At 32.6% G+C, this 17,123-nt stretch overlaps 3 protein-coding genes across 3 annotated transcripts; 2 read left to right on the forward strand and 1 right to left on the reverse strand.

Annotated features, from left to right (window-relative positions):
- The first annotated feature begins 404 nt into the window (after positions 1 to 404).
- LOC118485144 lies at positions 405 to 1,739 on the forward strand. Its single transcript, XM_035981410.1, has 4 exons — positions 405 to 455; positions 569 to 880; positions 977 to 1,384; positions 1,506 to 1,739. Exons 1-4 carry the CDS (start codon positions 405 to 407, stop codon positions 1,737 to 1,739), a joined length of 1,005 nt encoding a protein of 334 aa, XP_035837303.1.
- A 3,436-nt stretch (positions 1,740 to 5,175) lies between these two features.
- On the forward strand, positions 5,176 to 11,044 carry LOC110893592. The gene is made up of 11 exons (XM_022140690.1): positions 5,176 to 5,245; positions 5,351 to 5,389; positions 5,502 to 5,537; positions 5,627 to 5,665; positions 5,791 to 6,030; positions 6,135 to 6,386; positions 6,485 to 6,923; positions 7,028 to 7,968; positions 8,075 to 9,295; positions 9,381 to 9,559; positions 9,626 to 11,044. The coding sequence occupies exons 1-11, from the start codon at positions 5,176 to 5,178 to the stop codon at positions 11,042 to 11,044; spliced, it is 4,875 nt and encodes a 1,624-aa protein (XP_021996382.1).
- An 855-nt stretch (positions 11,045 to 11,899) lies between these two features.
- LOC110897156 (glucan endo-1,3-beta-glucosidase) lies at positions 11,900 to 14,202 on the reverse strand. The gene is made up of 2 exons (XM_022143996.2): positions 14,050 to 14,202; positions 11,900 to 12,935 (listed from the first exon to the last, which is right to left on the reverse strand). Exons 1-2 carry the CDS (start codon positions 14,123 to 14,125, stop codon positions 11,974 to 11,976), a joined length of 1,038 nt encoding a protein of 345 aa, XP_021999688.1. The 5' UTR covers positions 14,126 to 14,202; the 3' UTR covers positions 11,900 to 11,973.
- Positions 14,203 to 17,123: the final 2,921 nt, after the last annotated feature.

The raw sequence follows: 17,123 nt of genomic DNA on the forward strand, positions 1-17,123 counted from the left end.
CAATCTTATACTTGGATAGTATGTTTTTCTTGATGTTTTATCTCTGATTAAACCGGAAACCCAAACAATACTCGAGATTGTTTGTTCTGGAGTGTAATAATCTATGTCTTCAATCTTGTACAAGGATATTTTGTTTATATTCTTATGGTACAGTGATCGAAACTATTGGGTTTGACATAAACTAATTTTAAGATTTCGTGTTTTTATTAATGGATTTTGTTTTGATTAGGTTTACTGTTAATGTTTAGATTTGGTGATTTTATCTAAATATTTTTTATTTTATTAATGTTTTTTTTATATTCTTTGAACATCCTGTTTGAAAGATTAAAATTTTACTATTATGTTTTGATTGTTTAAATATAAATCTAATGGTGTCATGTTGAAGGCATACGTAGGAAGCTGAAATGGTTTATGGATTTGATGCTCGTGTCCATAACAACGACAGAAAATCGTTGGTTAGTTTTAATCTTATAAAATTTTGGACCAGAATAATATATTTTTTAATGAATGGTCGTTGATTATTCATCTTATAATTAACATTAACATTACATACTGTGTTTCTTTATAGAAACTTCCGGCATTATATGGCGACTGGATTAAAACATTCAACTACCCGGATAAGAATGCTGTCATCCGCACTGTCGATGGGAGGATTTTTAAAGTAAAAATTATTAAGATTGCAGGCGACTACTTTCTTTATAACGGGTGGCTTGATATGGTCACTTCTTTGAAGTTACCATCATCTGCCTGGGTGGTTTTCCAATTTGAAGAAGCTTTATCTTCATTTCGTCCCATCTACTTTTATCAAGATATAAATCTTGCGCCGTCTGAGTATTTCTACTACCAACCTGGAAATCCTTGGGACCGTGATAATTGCATGGTACTTATCCCATTTTAAATTCTATCTGTTTAAAATTTTGAAGTGACTATTTATTTTGAACATCTGAACTTATATATGTCTGCATATCACGTGTAGTATGTGAGTAGGTTGTTTGTTCATCACAAGATGCTTGATACTTGTCCGTATTATCCTGTTGTGGTACGTTCGTCTGGTAATCGTAAATGGTTCGTCCGTATGGATATTTTTGACAATGATATCTATATTACAACTGGTTGGAATCGAATCAAGAAGGAGATGTCTATTACTGATCATCATTTGGTCGTTTTTGAAATGCTTGATTTGAGGACCTATGAGATGAGTGTTTTCTGTTGCAAACCTACCCTATTAACTCTACCACCAGAACTTTGTGTTGTCAAAAAAGAACCTACAAATGAGGTGATTGATATTTATGATGATGATTTGCCTAATCCCATTCCGGTAGTTGGTGTCGAAGAAAATACGGATGATGAAGTACCGGTTGTATTTCGCGTGGACAATCATTATGTAAGTTTTTGAAATTTACATATTCATACTGCTAATGCATGTGTTGTTTTGTATTCATTATAATTCGATGACCCCTATAATAACCACTTTAAATACTTAATTATTTTATTGGTATTCGTAGCGACTAAAAAAGAAGTGGGCACAATTGCACGGTTTGGATCGTAAGAGGGATTTGATTATTAAGGACTCTGCTGGTTTGACTTGGGACGTGTCCATTGGTGTCGAGCACTCTGAAGGATATCCGCGCTATAACGTGACTGGTATGAAGAATTTTGTTCGAGACAAACAGTTGGTCAGAGGTTCCGAGTTTCATATGGTTTATGTCAAAAGTAAAGGTATGTTGATTTACCGTTGACGTGGTGAAGGTAGATCGGAAGTGTTGGTGGTTAAAAACAGTTTAATGATCTTTGCGTTTAGTGGTTAGTACAATAGCCGTTTTTGTTGGTCTGCTACTTTAGATTCAGTAACGACATGTTAACTTAGTAACTTTTGCATGTTATGTACATGTTTTAGTATCTTCGCTTACCAACTTTCTCGATCATGTTTTGTAAATCTTTTAACGTTACTAATTTGGAATGTTTCAATCATGATCTTATGAATGATAACTGTTTTATAATTGCTAGGTTGTTAAACTTACTATCATATTGTAAATATTGTAATATTCTAATTAATTATCTATCAATCAACAACTAATGTTTTAAACTTATAAGACATCCAATCTTTTCTAAAGTCTACAATGATTTCCGAGTAAATTTAGCTTGCTATATTTTTGATGGCCTTTTTTTAAAATTAATGTTAATATACATTTAATTAAATGACGAATTCAAGGTATACATTTAAAATTAATGTTAATATACATTTAATATATATTTATAAAGTTTATTATTTTGAGCTCAGTATATTTACGATTTTATTGTAAATATCATTACAAAGTTTAATGATATAATATAGATTTTTCTTTATTTTCCAAAATTAAATTTATGCGAATATAACTGCCAAATTTAATTATAATTCAAAAGTTATTGTGCTCATTTTTGAAATGTTTTAAATTTCGGTAAATTAGTTTTGTTATTGATGGAAAATAATTATGATCAAGCTAATCAATTTGTCAACAATTATGACAACTTCCAAACGTAGTTTTCAATAATTTCCAAACATATTATATAACCCTACAAAAAGTAACTTAGGGTACCTTAGGCTAACTTAATAGTTGTGTCTCTTCACATCACACCCTTAAATAATAACCTTACATTAATAAACACATACCATATATTAAACACACAACCCAAATCCCAATATACACACTTCTTTAATAAATTATATAACACTACAAAAGTTATATTTAACCGTCATGTCCTACACAAGCACCCCGTCATGTCATACACAAGCACCCCGTTTAATTCAAAATCTTTATTCTTAACATATTAAAGATTTATAATAAACATAATAATTAATGTCTCATCTCACATATGCCTATCATATATCTATCCCAATTATATCGCCTACATATTTGTTAAAATCGTGTAATCAATGATATATATATCATTCCTTTTATAATTCTTTTTTCATATAAATTAACAACAATATTTCCCTTCAATACATATCAAGTTCTTTACTGTTTTTGTGTTTCTTCTATAAGGTATTATCGAAATATCTTTTTTAATACCTACTCTCTTTTGATTTATGATAAAGAAGTAATTTAGTTTGGTTATTATATGTGTATATTTTTGCTAGGTTTGCTTGTATCATGGAGAATATCCCATTCGTTTTGGTGCTCATGGAAATTTTTTTTAGGCTCCCTCTCAAATCAGTTGGTCGGTTCAGAACTGTATGTAAAGATTGGTATGAAGCACTAAGAAGTTTTGAATTTCTGATGAAGCATTGCACCCGCGTTAATAATAGATTGGTAATATATTTTTGTCATATAATAAATCGAATGAATTTAAATTCATATTTATATTTAACACTGCTTATAGTAATTGTCACACTATTTTCGATATTTGTAACAGGAAGAACTTCTTGAACAAGGCATTCATCCTGATCCGTATCTCATCTGATAATATGAGGGGGCCGTAATTTGTATGGAATTGTGTTCTGGGGTTTTTGAATAAATATCTGTTTTTTATATTTATGGATAATATCGTATTGGATTTCTTTCGTTTAGGTTTGCACAATGTTCGGTGTTTTATGTTTTCATTATCTTAATTCAATGTCATGAATTTCTTATATCGGAATTTTTTTTTCAGATATGTTCTAATTTTTTTATCGGAAAGTAAGAAATAATGCATATTAATTTTTGTGTGGTTCAAAAGGAAGTTGGGCCATTATGAAAACACTATTTTTGCCTTTATAACATTTATAAATAATCAATCATAGCCCAACGTATGTAAATAGACCCATTTGTTCCAATAGAAAAAAAAATAAACAAACTCACCAACCAAATTAATTTACCGATTATGTAAACTTAATTTTGTAAACTTGATGCACTATAAATTTTACATAATTTTTGCATTATTTTATTAAAAATATATAAAATCACTATATAAATGGATTTGCAATCGACTTTTATTTTTCTAAAATATTTGGTCAAACTACCCTATGAGTTATATATAGATAATGGCACATTGTATGGAAAGAATGGAAAACCTTATTTAATTTAAAAATTGACATCTATTATTTTATAGTAATTGTAAATACAAGTATTTAATACTTTATGTACAATACAAAATTTTAATGAATCGTCACCTATATTTAATAACGTAACTTATATGATTCTTAATTCTTTTAATTTACTTCCTTATATACTATTGTATTTTAATTATTAGTTATCCTACATACTTTCTATAAATAAATTCATATTGTGAATAAAAGTAATAATCATTTATTATATTCACTTGTAGTTACTTGAATTCCTTGTCAAAGCATCGAACACTATCTTTCTTACGTGTTTAGCTATCCTTTCTCTTTTATTCGTTGTCATACCAAAGATTCTACATAACCTCATTTCTCAGGTATCTGCAAAACTCTTATTATGTTATATGTTCATGTTTTAAACAATGTTAAATTATGATATCCGATGCGCGTAATATTGTTCTTTTAAATTGAATGCAATACAGATTCCTGATCATCACCTTACATCATCCAATCATTCCATATTAGCAAAAGACACAGTTACGGAAGTACTACTAACATGTTCATATGCAAATTTATGCATATCACAGATTAACCATAACCTTACTGCATGACACTAAACCAATTGACTCACCTATTACCTTCTTCTTCTCAATTTTATTAAGTTCGATCCACATTTCTTAACTCAGCAACTGTTTTCAAGTAACAAACGTGAAGTAAAGAATGTAATCATACTTCAGACGATTTGTAGACATAAATTTAGGCCTTTTAACAATTGCGTAACCGACCTATTTAACATATTTTTTATATTTTGATTTTGTTAACCATCATTTTCCCATCCAAATTTTTTATCTTCAATGAATGAAGCTTTTTTGCGTAACAAATAGAAAACGTACCACCTGCATTAACATCATTATAGACATTATGTATATACTAATTACTTTCAATAAATAGATAGTAATGATTATTGATATTGTTTTATGTGAACATATTGTGGTGATTCTTAAACAACGACTATATTATCGTTACCATATGTTTAATAGTATTATAATGTAAAAGGCGGTGCTTGTATTTCATAATGTTTAACATACGCTATTTCTTTATATCTTTTTATTATGAATTTAACATATTGTGTCTATTTTGACTTAAGAATACAGCAAATGGCAAGTAAGAGAAGATTTAAAAATACACCGTTGATTGATAATACTTTAGTTGGGGAATCATCTAACAGTAAGTTATTTTAATACAATTGATTTTGTTAACAATTACAATTACATGTATTCCATATGATATTAATATCTATATATACTCATACGTTACAAACTATTTGTGTAGGTACGCTTCCAAGAACACCGTTGTCCAATATTTCCAATGGTAAATTTGACATATTACAAGTATTTATTTATTATTGGATCAATTTATATTTATTTATTGTACAATATAAATATATTTCTAATTTGTTTATTTTTCTGAACCACTAATCTAGGTATATCATTCACTCATACACCTCAAACAGTTATTGGTATCTTATATATTTCATTATTTTAAGTTATTTAATGATTGCATATCGTATGTTGTGCTTATAGATTTTTTATATACATAATTTCTTAGGTACAAATGATACAGTTTCATTAACTTACAACTCAAATGGTATGTCCTATCTTAATGTAACTTAATATGTGTTATCTCATTGAATACACTTCTTACGTAGTTATATTAGTTTGTTACACGAATAGGGTCTAATATATATAATATTATCAAATTGAATATTTCAGGATTACTTGCTAAAGAAAGAAGAAAAATGCGCAAGCTTTATCTAGATAGCAAACGATCGAATTCAAAGAAACAAAGTACTGGTCCATTTAGTAGAGGATGCTCAAAAGTCGTTAATCGATCTCAGGTCATTGACAAAGAGAATTATAATCCAAATATTCCTTCATCATCTAATAATTTTCACACAGTGCGGAACTTGAAATATGTAACCACAACAGCATCATCAAGTACCATCACGACCGGTACGTTATCTCATCAATTTTTATTTCTCATTATAGTCTATAAATTTTTATAGTCAATGTAATGTTAAATATATCTCACTAGCTATTATTTGTTTATTCAATAGGTGGTCTTACTTTGAATAACCAATTTAACCCTTCTACAAGTTCTCGGTTTTCTATTGTTTCAAACATTGTTACACAAAACAGTAACTCCATTGGTCAATCTTCCTCAACGTTAACAAAGCTCAATTCAGGTAAACAAAAGCTTTTACCTAAGAAACGCCGTATTGATCCTATTCCAATGTTAGATCTTACTTCTGATGATGAGAATGTAGACTTTGCTCCCATTCAAGACCCTTCTAAGGGTGTCTCGACAGGTTATAATAATTCTGATTATTAGTTCTTTATTTATTAGTTAAATAAACTGTATTCCTTAATTTATTCATTATTGAGTGATCAATTTGTTTTATGTCAGATTATTTGGATCACGGTAATCAAAGCCTTAAATGTGAGATGTGTGATTCATTGTTATGGACTGACGAAGGCGGTAAAGGGAGAATTACATTGGGTAAGTTAACCTATAGCTTATGTTGTGGTTATGGAAAAGTGGAGCTTCCGGATTTGAAAGAGCCTTCTTCAATATACAAGGATCTATTTGCAAATTCTAATGAAAACAGCAAGTATTTTCTAAAGAATATCCGTCGATATAATTCTATGTTCGCATTCACATCCATGGGTGGAAAAGTAGATTCGAGCATCAATAGTGGTAGGGCACCTTATGTATTTCGTATAAGTGGACAAAATTTTCATTCATTAGGTGGTTTGGTACCTGCACCTGGAAAACAGCCAAAGTTCTCCCAGCTTTATATTTATGACACTGAGAATGAAGTTTCAAATCGAAATAAGTTGTTCAGGTACTTCATACCAACTATTATTCTTTTTAGTTTTTGTAATTTACCAATACATAGATGTTATGTTATGTGCTATATTTAGTTAACACGTTTTTCTTAATTCACAGTGACTCCACAAATAAGTCCGACTTGCATTTAAAGCAAATAGATCTTCATCTCATAAAGTTTATAAAAGACTTCCTGGATAATAATAATCAGTTGGTTAAAAGTTACAGAATAGCAAGAAACCACTTCAATGATAATCCTAATGAGAACTTCAAACTTCGTATCATTTACAAAAGAGATCTTGATGGTCGTACTTACAACTTGCCTTCATCTTCTGAAGTTGTTGCATTGATTGTTGGTGGTATCCAAGAAATAGTTGACCATCGTGATATTGTTGTTGAGTCTCACACGGAAGGTCTTCAACGAATAAGTGAACTTCATCCATCATATCTTGCACTTCAGTATCCAATTCTTTTTCCCAATGGTGATGACGGATATAGAATATACATTCCTCATAGGGATGGTATAAGTACTTTAAAGAAAATTAGTCCCAAGTGTACAATGAGAGAATTCTTTGCTTTTAGAATCCAAGATCGATCAACTTCATTTTCGCTAATATTAAATGCTCGCAGATTGTTCCAGCAATTTTTGGTTGATACATATACCATGATCGAGAGTGAAAGACTTAATTATATCCGTTTTCAACAGAAACATCTTAGGTCTGAAACATACACAAATCTTCAGAAATTTAAGAATGAAGGAAAAGAGGATCTATCTAATACTGGGGTACGGTTAGTACTACCATCATCTTTTACTGGTGGTTCTCGGTATATGCAGCAAAATTATCTAGATGCTATGGCTATATGCAAATGGTTTGGATATCCTGATTTTTTCATTACGGTGACATGTAATCCTAAGTGGCCAGAGATTATCCGATACCTTCGAAATACTTCTATTAAGCAAGAGGACAGACCAGATATTATGTGTCGTTTGTTTAAGATGAAACTGGATTCAATTATAAAGGATTTGAAGGACAAGAAAGTGTTTGGAGCACTAAGTGCAGGTATAAATACAATTTAAATATTATTATTATTATTATTATTATTATATTATGATTAATTTTAGTATGAAATTTTTACAGTTACTCTAATATCATTATTTTTTTGTAGCGGTTTATACTGTTGAATTTCAAAAACGTGGATTGCCACATGCTCACATTTGTATATTTTTGAAACCTGAATCCAAGCTTCTCTCTGTTGATCATGTAGACAAATTCATATCTGCTGAGATACCAGATAAGATTGAAGATCCCGCTCTTTATGCTCTTGTATCCGAATTTATGATGCATGGTCCATGTGGAAATGCAAATCCCAATTGTCCTTGTATGGTTGATAATAGATGTTCAAAAAAATTTCCAAAAAAATTCATTAATGAAACAATTACCGATGCTGAAGGTTTCCCTGTATACAGAAGAAGAGATAATGGAAACACCATTATCAAGTCCAAAGTTCAATTAGACAACAGAAGTGTCGTTCCATATAATCCGCTTCTTTCGAAAAGATACCAAGCTCACATTAATGTAGAATGGTGCAATCAAGCGGGTTCTATCAAATATTTGTTTAAGTACATTAATAAAGGTCCAGACAAAGCATCGCTTGTGGTGTCAAATGGAGACGGTACAGATAACGAACAAACAGCAAAGGATGAGATCAAAGCTTATTATGATTGTAGGTACGTTTCCGCTTGTGAAGCTTCTTGGAGAATATTTGCAAATGAAGTTCACTATAGGTTTCCTCCAGTTATGAGGCTTCCTTTTCATATGGAAGGTCAACAAAATGTTGTGTTTGGTGCCGAAGACGATATTGAAGAAGTGTTGGACAAGCCATCAGTCTCTTCATCCATTTTTTTAAAGTGGATGGAGATGAACAGAAATAATGAAGAAGCACGGAAACTTACGTATGTTGAGTTTCCTACAAAATTCTGTTGGAAACTAAAAGATAGAGATTGGGCAGAACGTAAAAGAAAATTATTACAGATTGGACGCATTCATTCTGTTTCCCCTGCTTTGGGTGAACCATATTTTCTTAGAATTCTTTTAAACAAAGTCAAAGGACCAAGATCCTTTGAAGAAATTAGAACTGTTGATGGACAGTTGTTTCCAACCTTCAGGGATGCATGTTATGCTATGGGTTTGTTAGACGATGACATGGAATATATTGAAGCTATTAAAGAAGCGAGTTTTACGGGAGATGGTCGTTATATTCGTGCATTGTTTGTTACTTTGCTGTTGTCAAACACATTATCAAGACCTGAATTTGTTTTCGAACAAACAGAGAAATACTTGGGGGATGACATTTTATACAATAGGAGAAAAGAAACAAAGAACAAAGGTTTGCTTTTGATTTATTACGCATAATAGTATTCACATGTAATATTTTTCACATTTTTTAAATGGCTTTACTTTTTGCTTTACAGATCTTGTAATGTCAGATGAGAGATTGAAGAACAAGACATTGGTGGAGATTGAGAAGTACCTCATTCGAAATGGGTCCTCTTTGACACGATGGACAACAATTCCTTATCCTGATTACGATTCGTTTGCTGTTGGAAACAATCGTCTGGTTGACAAAGAACTGTCTTTTAATGTTCCTCAGGTACAGAGCGAGTTAGATAGTCTAAAATCTTCATTGACTGACGAACAACTATATGTTTATAATCAGATAATGACAGCCGTTGAAGGCGACAAAGGAGGTGTATTTTTTGTTTACGGATATGGAGGAACGGGGAAGACGTTTTTGTGGAAGACGTTAGCCTTAACCGTTAGGTCTAGAGAGCAGATTGTTCTAAATGTGGCTTCAAGTGGCATTGCTTCACTTCTAATGTCAAGAGGTAGAACGGCTCATTCTAGATTTCACATCCCCATAAATTTAGATGAGAGTTCTATGTGTCACATAAGGCCCGATGGTGATGTAGCTTATCTGCTTAAACAAACTAGGTTGATTATATGGGACGAAGCACCCATGGTACATAGACATGCGTTTGAAGCTTTAGATAGAACATTTAAAGATATTTTTGTTGATAAAAGCAATCGTCAGTCGGATGTTTTGTTTGGAGGTAAAGTTATCGTGTTTGGTGGTGATTTTAGACAAATTCTTCCTGTTATTCCAAACGGAAGTAGGCAAGAAATTGTTAACGCTTCGTTGAGTTCATCCTATATATGGCCCCATTGCAAGTTACTTACTTTGACCAAAAACATGAGATTGACTGTTGGTGTTTTACCATCTACAGTCGAAGAGACTAAGAGATTTGCCGAATGGCTTCTTGATATTGGTAAGGGTAAAGTTGGAGGGGACAATGATGGTGTAGCAACTGTAGAAATACCATCTGATTTGTTAATCACAGATTCTTTGGATCCCATCGAAAGTTTGATTCAATTTGTATATCCATCTGTTCTTGAAAGATATAAGGATCGAGATTATTTTTCTGAAAGGGCGATTCTGACACCAAAAAACGAGGTGGTACATGAAATAAATGATCGACTACTAGAATTGTTTCCTGGTGAACAAACAGAGTACCTGAGTTCTGATAGTATATGTGCGACGGAGAAAGGTATCGATTCATTCCAACAAGAGTTGTATTCACCTGATGTCCTTAATGGTTTAAAGATATCTGGTTTACCTAATCATCGTTTGGTTTTAAAACCTGGAGTTCCAATTATGCTTCTTAGGAACATTGATCAGCAAAATGGTTTGTGTAATGGTACAAGGTTACAGGTTACATTTCTTGGAAAGAGGGTTATAGAAGCTGAAATTATATCAGGTGCTAATGTCGGAACTAGAACATTCATACCAAGAATTAGCATGATTCCCTCCGACAAAAAAATTCCTTTTGCTTTTCAAAGACGACAGTTTCCTGTTGCTGTGTGTTTTGCTATGACGATCAACAAGAGTCAAGGCCAATCTTTATCTAAGGTTGGATTGTTTTTAAAAGAGCCCGTTTTTACACATGGCCAGCTATATGTAGCATTATCAAGAGTTAAATCAAGGGAAGGTGTGAAGATGTTAATTCTTGATAAGGATGGTAAACCTACCAATACAACAACTAATGTGGTTTACAAAGAAGTGTTCACACACTTATGATATGTTTCTGAATTGAATTTTCAGTCTAATAACTGTAATAAAAATTACTTGAATGGTTGATATTACTTGAATGGTTGTTATTATTTGTTTTTTATCATATCACCTTACATATGTTGGTGTTGATTAACAGTAAGTAACCTCAGTGACTTATAATTTTGTTGAATCACTACTTGAATACCATTTCACATATTCATAAAAGTATAGTATTTTTTTAGACGATTTGTTAATGTTTGTATTTCTTGTGTAAAGTTATTTCACTAATACATAACTATCACAAAGTAACATATAATGCATAACATTTTTTGTGTGGGTCAAAGGGAAGTTGGGCCATTATGAAAACACTTTTTGTTGCCTTTAGAACGTTTCAAAATAATCAATTGTAGCCCAAGATATGATTGCCCCAATTGATCCAATAGAAACAAAAATAAACACATTCACCAAACAATTTAATTGACCCATTATTTTAACTTATTTTTGTAAACTTCCCGCACTAAAGGCCTTTCAAAATAATAACAAATCGAACAAACTTGCCGCATGTCATTATTCCATGTAAAAAGTTAATAATTCTACGTGAAACCTTTAAACACACATGGAGGCCAATTTGGAATATTATTCAAACCGAATAAAAAATATTTGTTAGTAAGGGAAATAATCCACTAATTAGTTTATAAATATTACTTATGTATTATTTTTTTAATTCAAATATAAATTTTCCTATCCCGGGATGTTCCCGGGTGATAGCCTAGTTTTATCATATATTTGTTTATTCACATTTTCCACTATCTTTTTATATTATGTTTTGAAATTGAAATATCATCAACTAATTTGTTAACACTAGCTAACTAAAACTTTACATAGAGCAAACACATTTAAACTTTAATTTATTATCTCCTACAATTTAGTCTACATGTTCAATTTGCCCATCTTATTCAATACAAAACAAGATCATATGCCTTCACACCATTAATCCCAAATATCCCAAAATGTTTCTCAAACTCATTCCCCATTTTCTCATTCTCATCAAACAAATCAAACAAAAAAACCTCAACACCAATCCCCGGTCTTTTCGGCGTACCAACGTTGTTCAAACTCCTTTTCACAACATTCCCATTGTAAACCAACGCGTTCTCACCATTCGCCGCTTCACCACCTGCAGTCGGCCACCCTGTCTCCGTCACCACCACCCGTATCCCACCGTACCCTTCCCTCTCCATCGCGTATATAAACGCATCAATCGTCATATCGAATAAGTTTTCATAGACCAAATTTTGATCAATCATTTCACTTCCAGATTTTAACAAAGCATAATCTAATGTCACATATTCTTGATTGTTAATGTAACTAAAATAAGTGTACACATTCACCATTAAGGGTGATGACGTGTCGTGGAGAAACCGAAGTAACCGGGTCAAGTCGGGTAATATATTCGGGTCGAATATTGCATGTGAAGGAGGGTAAGAGTTTGATAATATAGAAGCTGCTTGGGCTGATGAGATTTTTATTTTGTCCGTTAAGTTTAGAATATGTAACGCTTGGTAAATATTGAAAATGGCCGGAATGACATGAGACGTGTAATATGGTTCTTTTAAAAATACTTCGTTTCCGACGATTAAGTATCGGATTTGGTCGGGGGAGACGTGGGCGAATATGTTGGATTGAAGCCAGTTGTGAGCGGTGGTGGTGGTGCCGGCGGCGATGGAAGGGAGATCTTCGTTGGGGACTCCGATGGCGAGTTGGATTCGAGTGCCGGAAAATGGTTGTAGCGACTCTGGATTCGGGTTGAATAGTCGGATGCTTGATATTCCGTTGGTGGTTATGATGTTGACGGCGGTGGTTGGTGGCGGAAGGTTGTTGGCGACACGGCCATAGCAAATTCCGATAGGTACCGCGACTGCAAGAAATAAAAAATTCTAATTATAAATAATTTTTTTGAACGGCAAACGAATCTTTCAAATGGGCTACTGGCGAAATTCATCACATCGGGATACACTCGCCTCCAAACCGGGGATAATTATAAATAAATTTAACATAAGAATATAAGATTGAAAGTTCAAATCCTGCACTGTATTTATCTCGAAAAATTTATGCATTGTTGTTAAAAAAGCATTAAACAAGTAAATTTTAATGCTAAAACTATTATAAAACATGTAACTTTATGATTTAGAATCTAAAGAAATATATATTTTCGCCACACACCTTTGTAGTGAAATTTATATTCAAGAAAATTCTAAAGCATGTAAAAGAACATACATATTTTGTTTATGAGTTTAAAAGTTGGTTACATTATGCAAACGGGTTGAACTACATTTTAAAACGGGTCTGGTAATCATTGGTAAACTCAACTCATGTCTTTATGTACTTAAAACATGGGCCTTGAAATTAGAAATTGTGAAACTTGCAAAAAAATAAGAAGATTAAATTTAGCCCAAACTATCTACACACTTGGTGTGTAGATAGTCACCCAAAAAGAGGTGTTTTTTGTCTTTATGTGCACACTCTGTAGTGTCGAACTGTGGCCAAAACACGGCGTTTTGGTCCGGTTAATCAGACAAAGACTGACGGGTATCTGACGGGTCTGTTAGACCGGACCAAAATGCCGAGCTTTGGCCGCGTTTTGGTCCTGTCAACCAGACCGGGTGTCAGTCTTTTGTCTGGTTGACAGGACCAAAACGCGGCCAAAGCTCGGCGTTTTGGTCTGGTCAACAGACCTGTCAGAAACCCGTCAGTCTTTGTTAGGTTAACCGGACCAAAACGCCGCGTTTTGGCCACAGTTCGACACTGCAGGGCGTGCATATAAGGACAAAAAACATCTTTTAAGGTGTGTAGATAGGCAAATGGGTGTGCCAATAGGTACACCCTAAATTTAAGGAGTATGCAAAAAATAATAATCCGCTATCGTGGTAATGTGAATGGTGTCGCTGGATAGATGGTAGATCCGTGTGTAAATACGGTAAATGCAACTTATTTTACTAAGTAGTAAAAGTAAAAAGAAAGAGGTCGATTACCTGAAAAGTGAAAGAATATGAGAAAGGTATGTGAAAAGATGAAGAAAGGATGTATTGTTCTTGTGCAATTCATCATTATTAACTAGCAGTTACGTTGGTAGATGTTAGGTTGTTTTTAGGTGTCTACATTGTTGTATTATAAAAGTGAGTCCTTGTTACCTGCATTGTGTTTATATTAAAAATATAATGATCCATATTTTTCTTTTCAAAACCAATTCAATATTATAAGAAAATATATATATAAAAAAAAGTTTCTTTATTGTTTGGTCACAGAATTCAAATGGGGTCTCTGGAAATTATTTGGTTTATTTTAGTTGGAAAATGTCTTTGATGAGCGGACATGAGTCCATAAGTATTACACTTTGTAAAAACCACAATGAAATCGAGCATAAACAGGTAAAAATCACAATGAAATCAAGCATAAACAGGTAAAAACCACAATGAAATCGAGCATAAACGTAAACAAAATGATACACAAAGATATATAAGAGTAACAGACTTGTAGTTGCCAATAGGTTTCGGCTCAATAACATTGATAAATTCCTTTAATCAAGTGGTAAGGGTTCAAATCTCATTGTGAGTTTTTAGGTGGATTTTAGATGTCGTCACAAAAAAAATAGTTAATGTTGATTGTTTATTTACTCTTGTTTTAAATAGTTGTTCAATAATACAAATTACAGGAGGCAACGAGACGTAAAAGTTGTAATAAGAAAGAAATAATCAAATCGCTCTTTAAAACCTTAAGAGCCACTTAAATAGGACCCCAAATTTCACCTTATTTTTATTGTTTTTATGGTCAAGCCTTCTTTACTTTTACGTATCACATGTGATAATGTATGATTTTAAATATGTTTGGGTTAAAAATGAAAAATCAAGTTTTTGAAAAAAAAAAAAAAAAATTCCTCCTAAGCATTTGGTACATCCACTCTATGCATACAATTGTTGAAAATTTATAGTATGGAAATATGTTTTTGAATGATAAGTAGTTAACAATGCTACATTGGTTGGTGGATTACCATTAGGGTGAAACGGGTGGTCACCTCTTGAGAAGAGGTAAACTCTCCACCCATCCAATCACATATTGTCATGTGATGTCAATCCCCCTCTCTAAGTCCTCTATTGTACTAAAACATAAGAGGTGGTCAGCTCTCTTGGAGAGATGTAAACTATTTTTTTTAAATATAAAAAAACAAAAAAAAAATTGATTGGTTGAAAAGGAGTGAGCCCCACATTATCCAACTCTCTCTCTTCTTCCTCTATGCGGTGATTATACACCAAAATCAAGTTCCCTCGCGAGGTAAACTTTGATGGCGACGGTGTTTTCCGCAAAGTAAACTAGTTTACCCCATACTTTGCCACACCCACCTAGTTCACCCTTAACGTTCTTGTTTTTAAATGCTTAAAAATTAAAAATTATTTGTTGCGATCCTATGTGCAACCAATATTATGGACTCATTCATGGGCCTTAGTATAACCCACTAAAAATGAGTTTTAGAGCCCCAAAACTTTGAAAGAACTTTGAATTTTGTTGATGTTTAAAAAAGATATAGATTGGGAAGCCTAGACGTTAACTTTTTCCCTTAACAATGTGAAATGAAGGACTTGTTTTACAAGTATTCTATTGTCATACTTTTTTCACAAGTATTCTATTGTAGGATGCTGGATGACATTTTTAAAAATTCTTTAAATTGGATTGCAATTTATCGATTTATTGGAAAAAATGATGGTGGTTATGCTAAATTTATAGGCATTGTTATTACATGTCATGAACTTTTAAATTTTATCTTATGATAAATTAAAGACTACATGTAAACTTATATAGGTGCAGGGGCAGAGTTAGCGTGTTAGCAGGGGTAGCATGGGTTACTCCTCAACCCTGTCTCCGTAGTGTAAAAATACCCTTCAATTTTGTCTCCGTAGTGTAAAAATACTCCTCAACTTCGTCTCCATTACACAAAGGATACCCCTGATCGAAAAAAAAAGTTTTGGGATGCCCCTGAACTTTTGGGCTAGATCCACGTTAACTTGCTAATGTTAACCGGTTTTTATCAAACGATACCAACGAACCCTTTAGCCGGTCGATATATGTTGTTTACTACAACCTCTTGGTTGTGTGCTAGTGTGTCAGATTTCATTGTAGGCAGAGTTCCTCAGTTTACTAGTTCCAGATTATTGTTTTTGAGAACTCATGTACGGCCGTATGGGGTTGTGCTTGTGACTTTTATATCGTACTAAAAAGTTGCATTTGGATTTAAAAAAATAATAAAATGATATGGTTTATATTTTATGTCTATGGGATCACACGCTTATACGTCAACCATGCCAAAGTTATATTAAAAAAAGGAACACAATGATAATATGCAATAGGTTACTTCATGTTTTGGTTTTGGTATTTTCAATTATACCTATGTTGACACTTGACAGGTTATGAACAGATAAAATCGATACAGTGTTTGGTTTATATTCTCACTCAGTTTTCAAGTGTGATATTTTTTGATACGATACCAAATTAGTACCCGTACTCATCTCATCCTATTGTACGTTACGCAATTATGGTACATCAAAAACGAATGTTTTAAAGTTAATATATTATATGTAAGATTAAATATGTTTTTTATGCAGTTTTATCTTATATTTTATATGAATGTATAGCCAATGCAAGTTGAATACATAGCTAACGTTTGGTCCAGTGGCGAAGCTTGAGATTTCCGACGTGGGGGTCGAAAACGTATATACCCAAAATATTTCTATAGAACCAGGGGGTCGAAAACGCATATACACAAAAATTTATACGAAAACCACATATATTACACTACTGAGCGAAAAGTTCGGAGGGTCCCCCGCCCCCTTCTAACCTGCGCCAATGGTTTGGTCCACTTGTAGGACGATTTGATTACTAAAGATAAAAAGCGATATAAAAACGTTTTATACAAAATTATAAACCAAACATTTGAACATATTTTTAGCAAAGATATGTGATCACTCTTACCCTGCACACATCTTCTAAAAATTATTCCTTTTCCTATATCACCAGCAAAGAATTATTCCATGACGATCACATTTGCTTCAATGTG

Source organism: Helianthus annuus, chromosome 12, assembly GCF_002127325.2.
Source record: "Helianthus annuus cultivar XRQ/B chromosome 12, HanXRQr2.0-SUNRISE, whole genome shotgun sequence".
Lineage (NCBI taxonomy): Eukaryota > Viridiplantae > Streptophyta > Magnoliopsida > Asterales > Asteraceae > Helianthus > Helianthus annuus.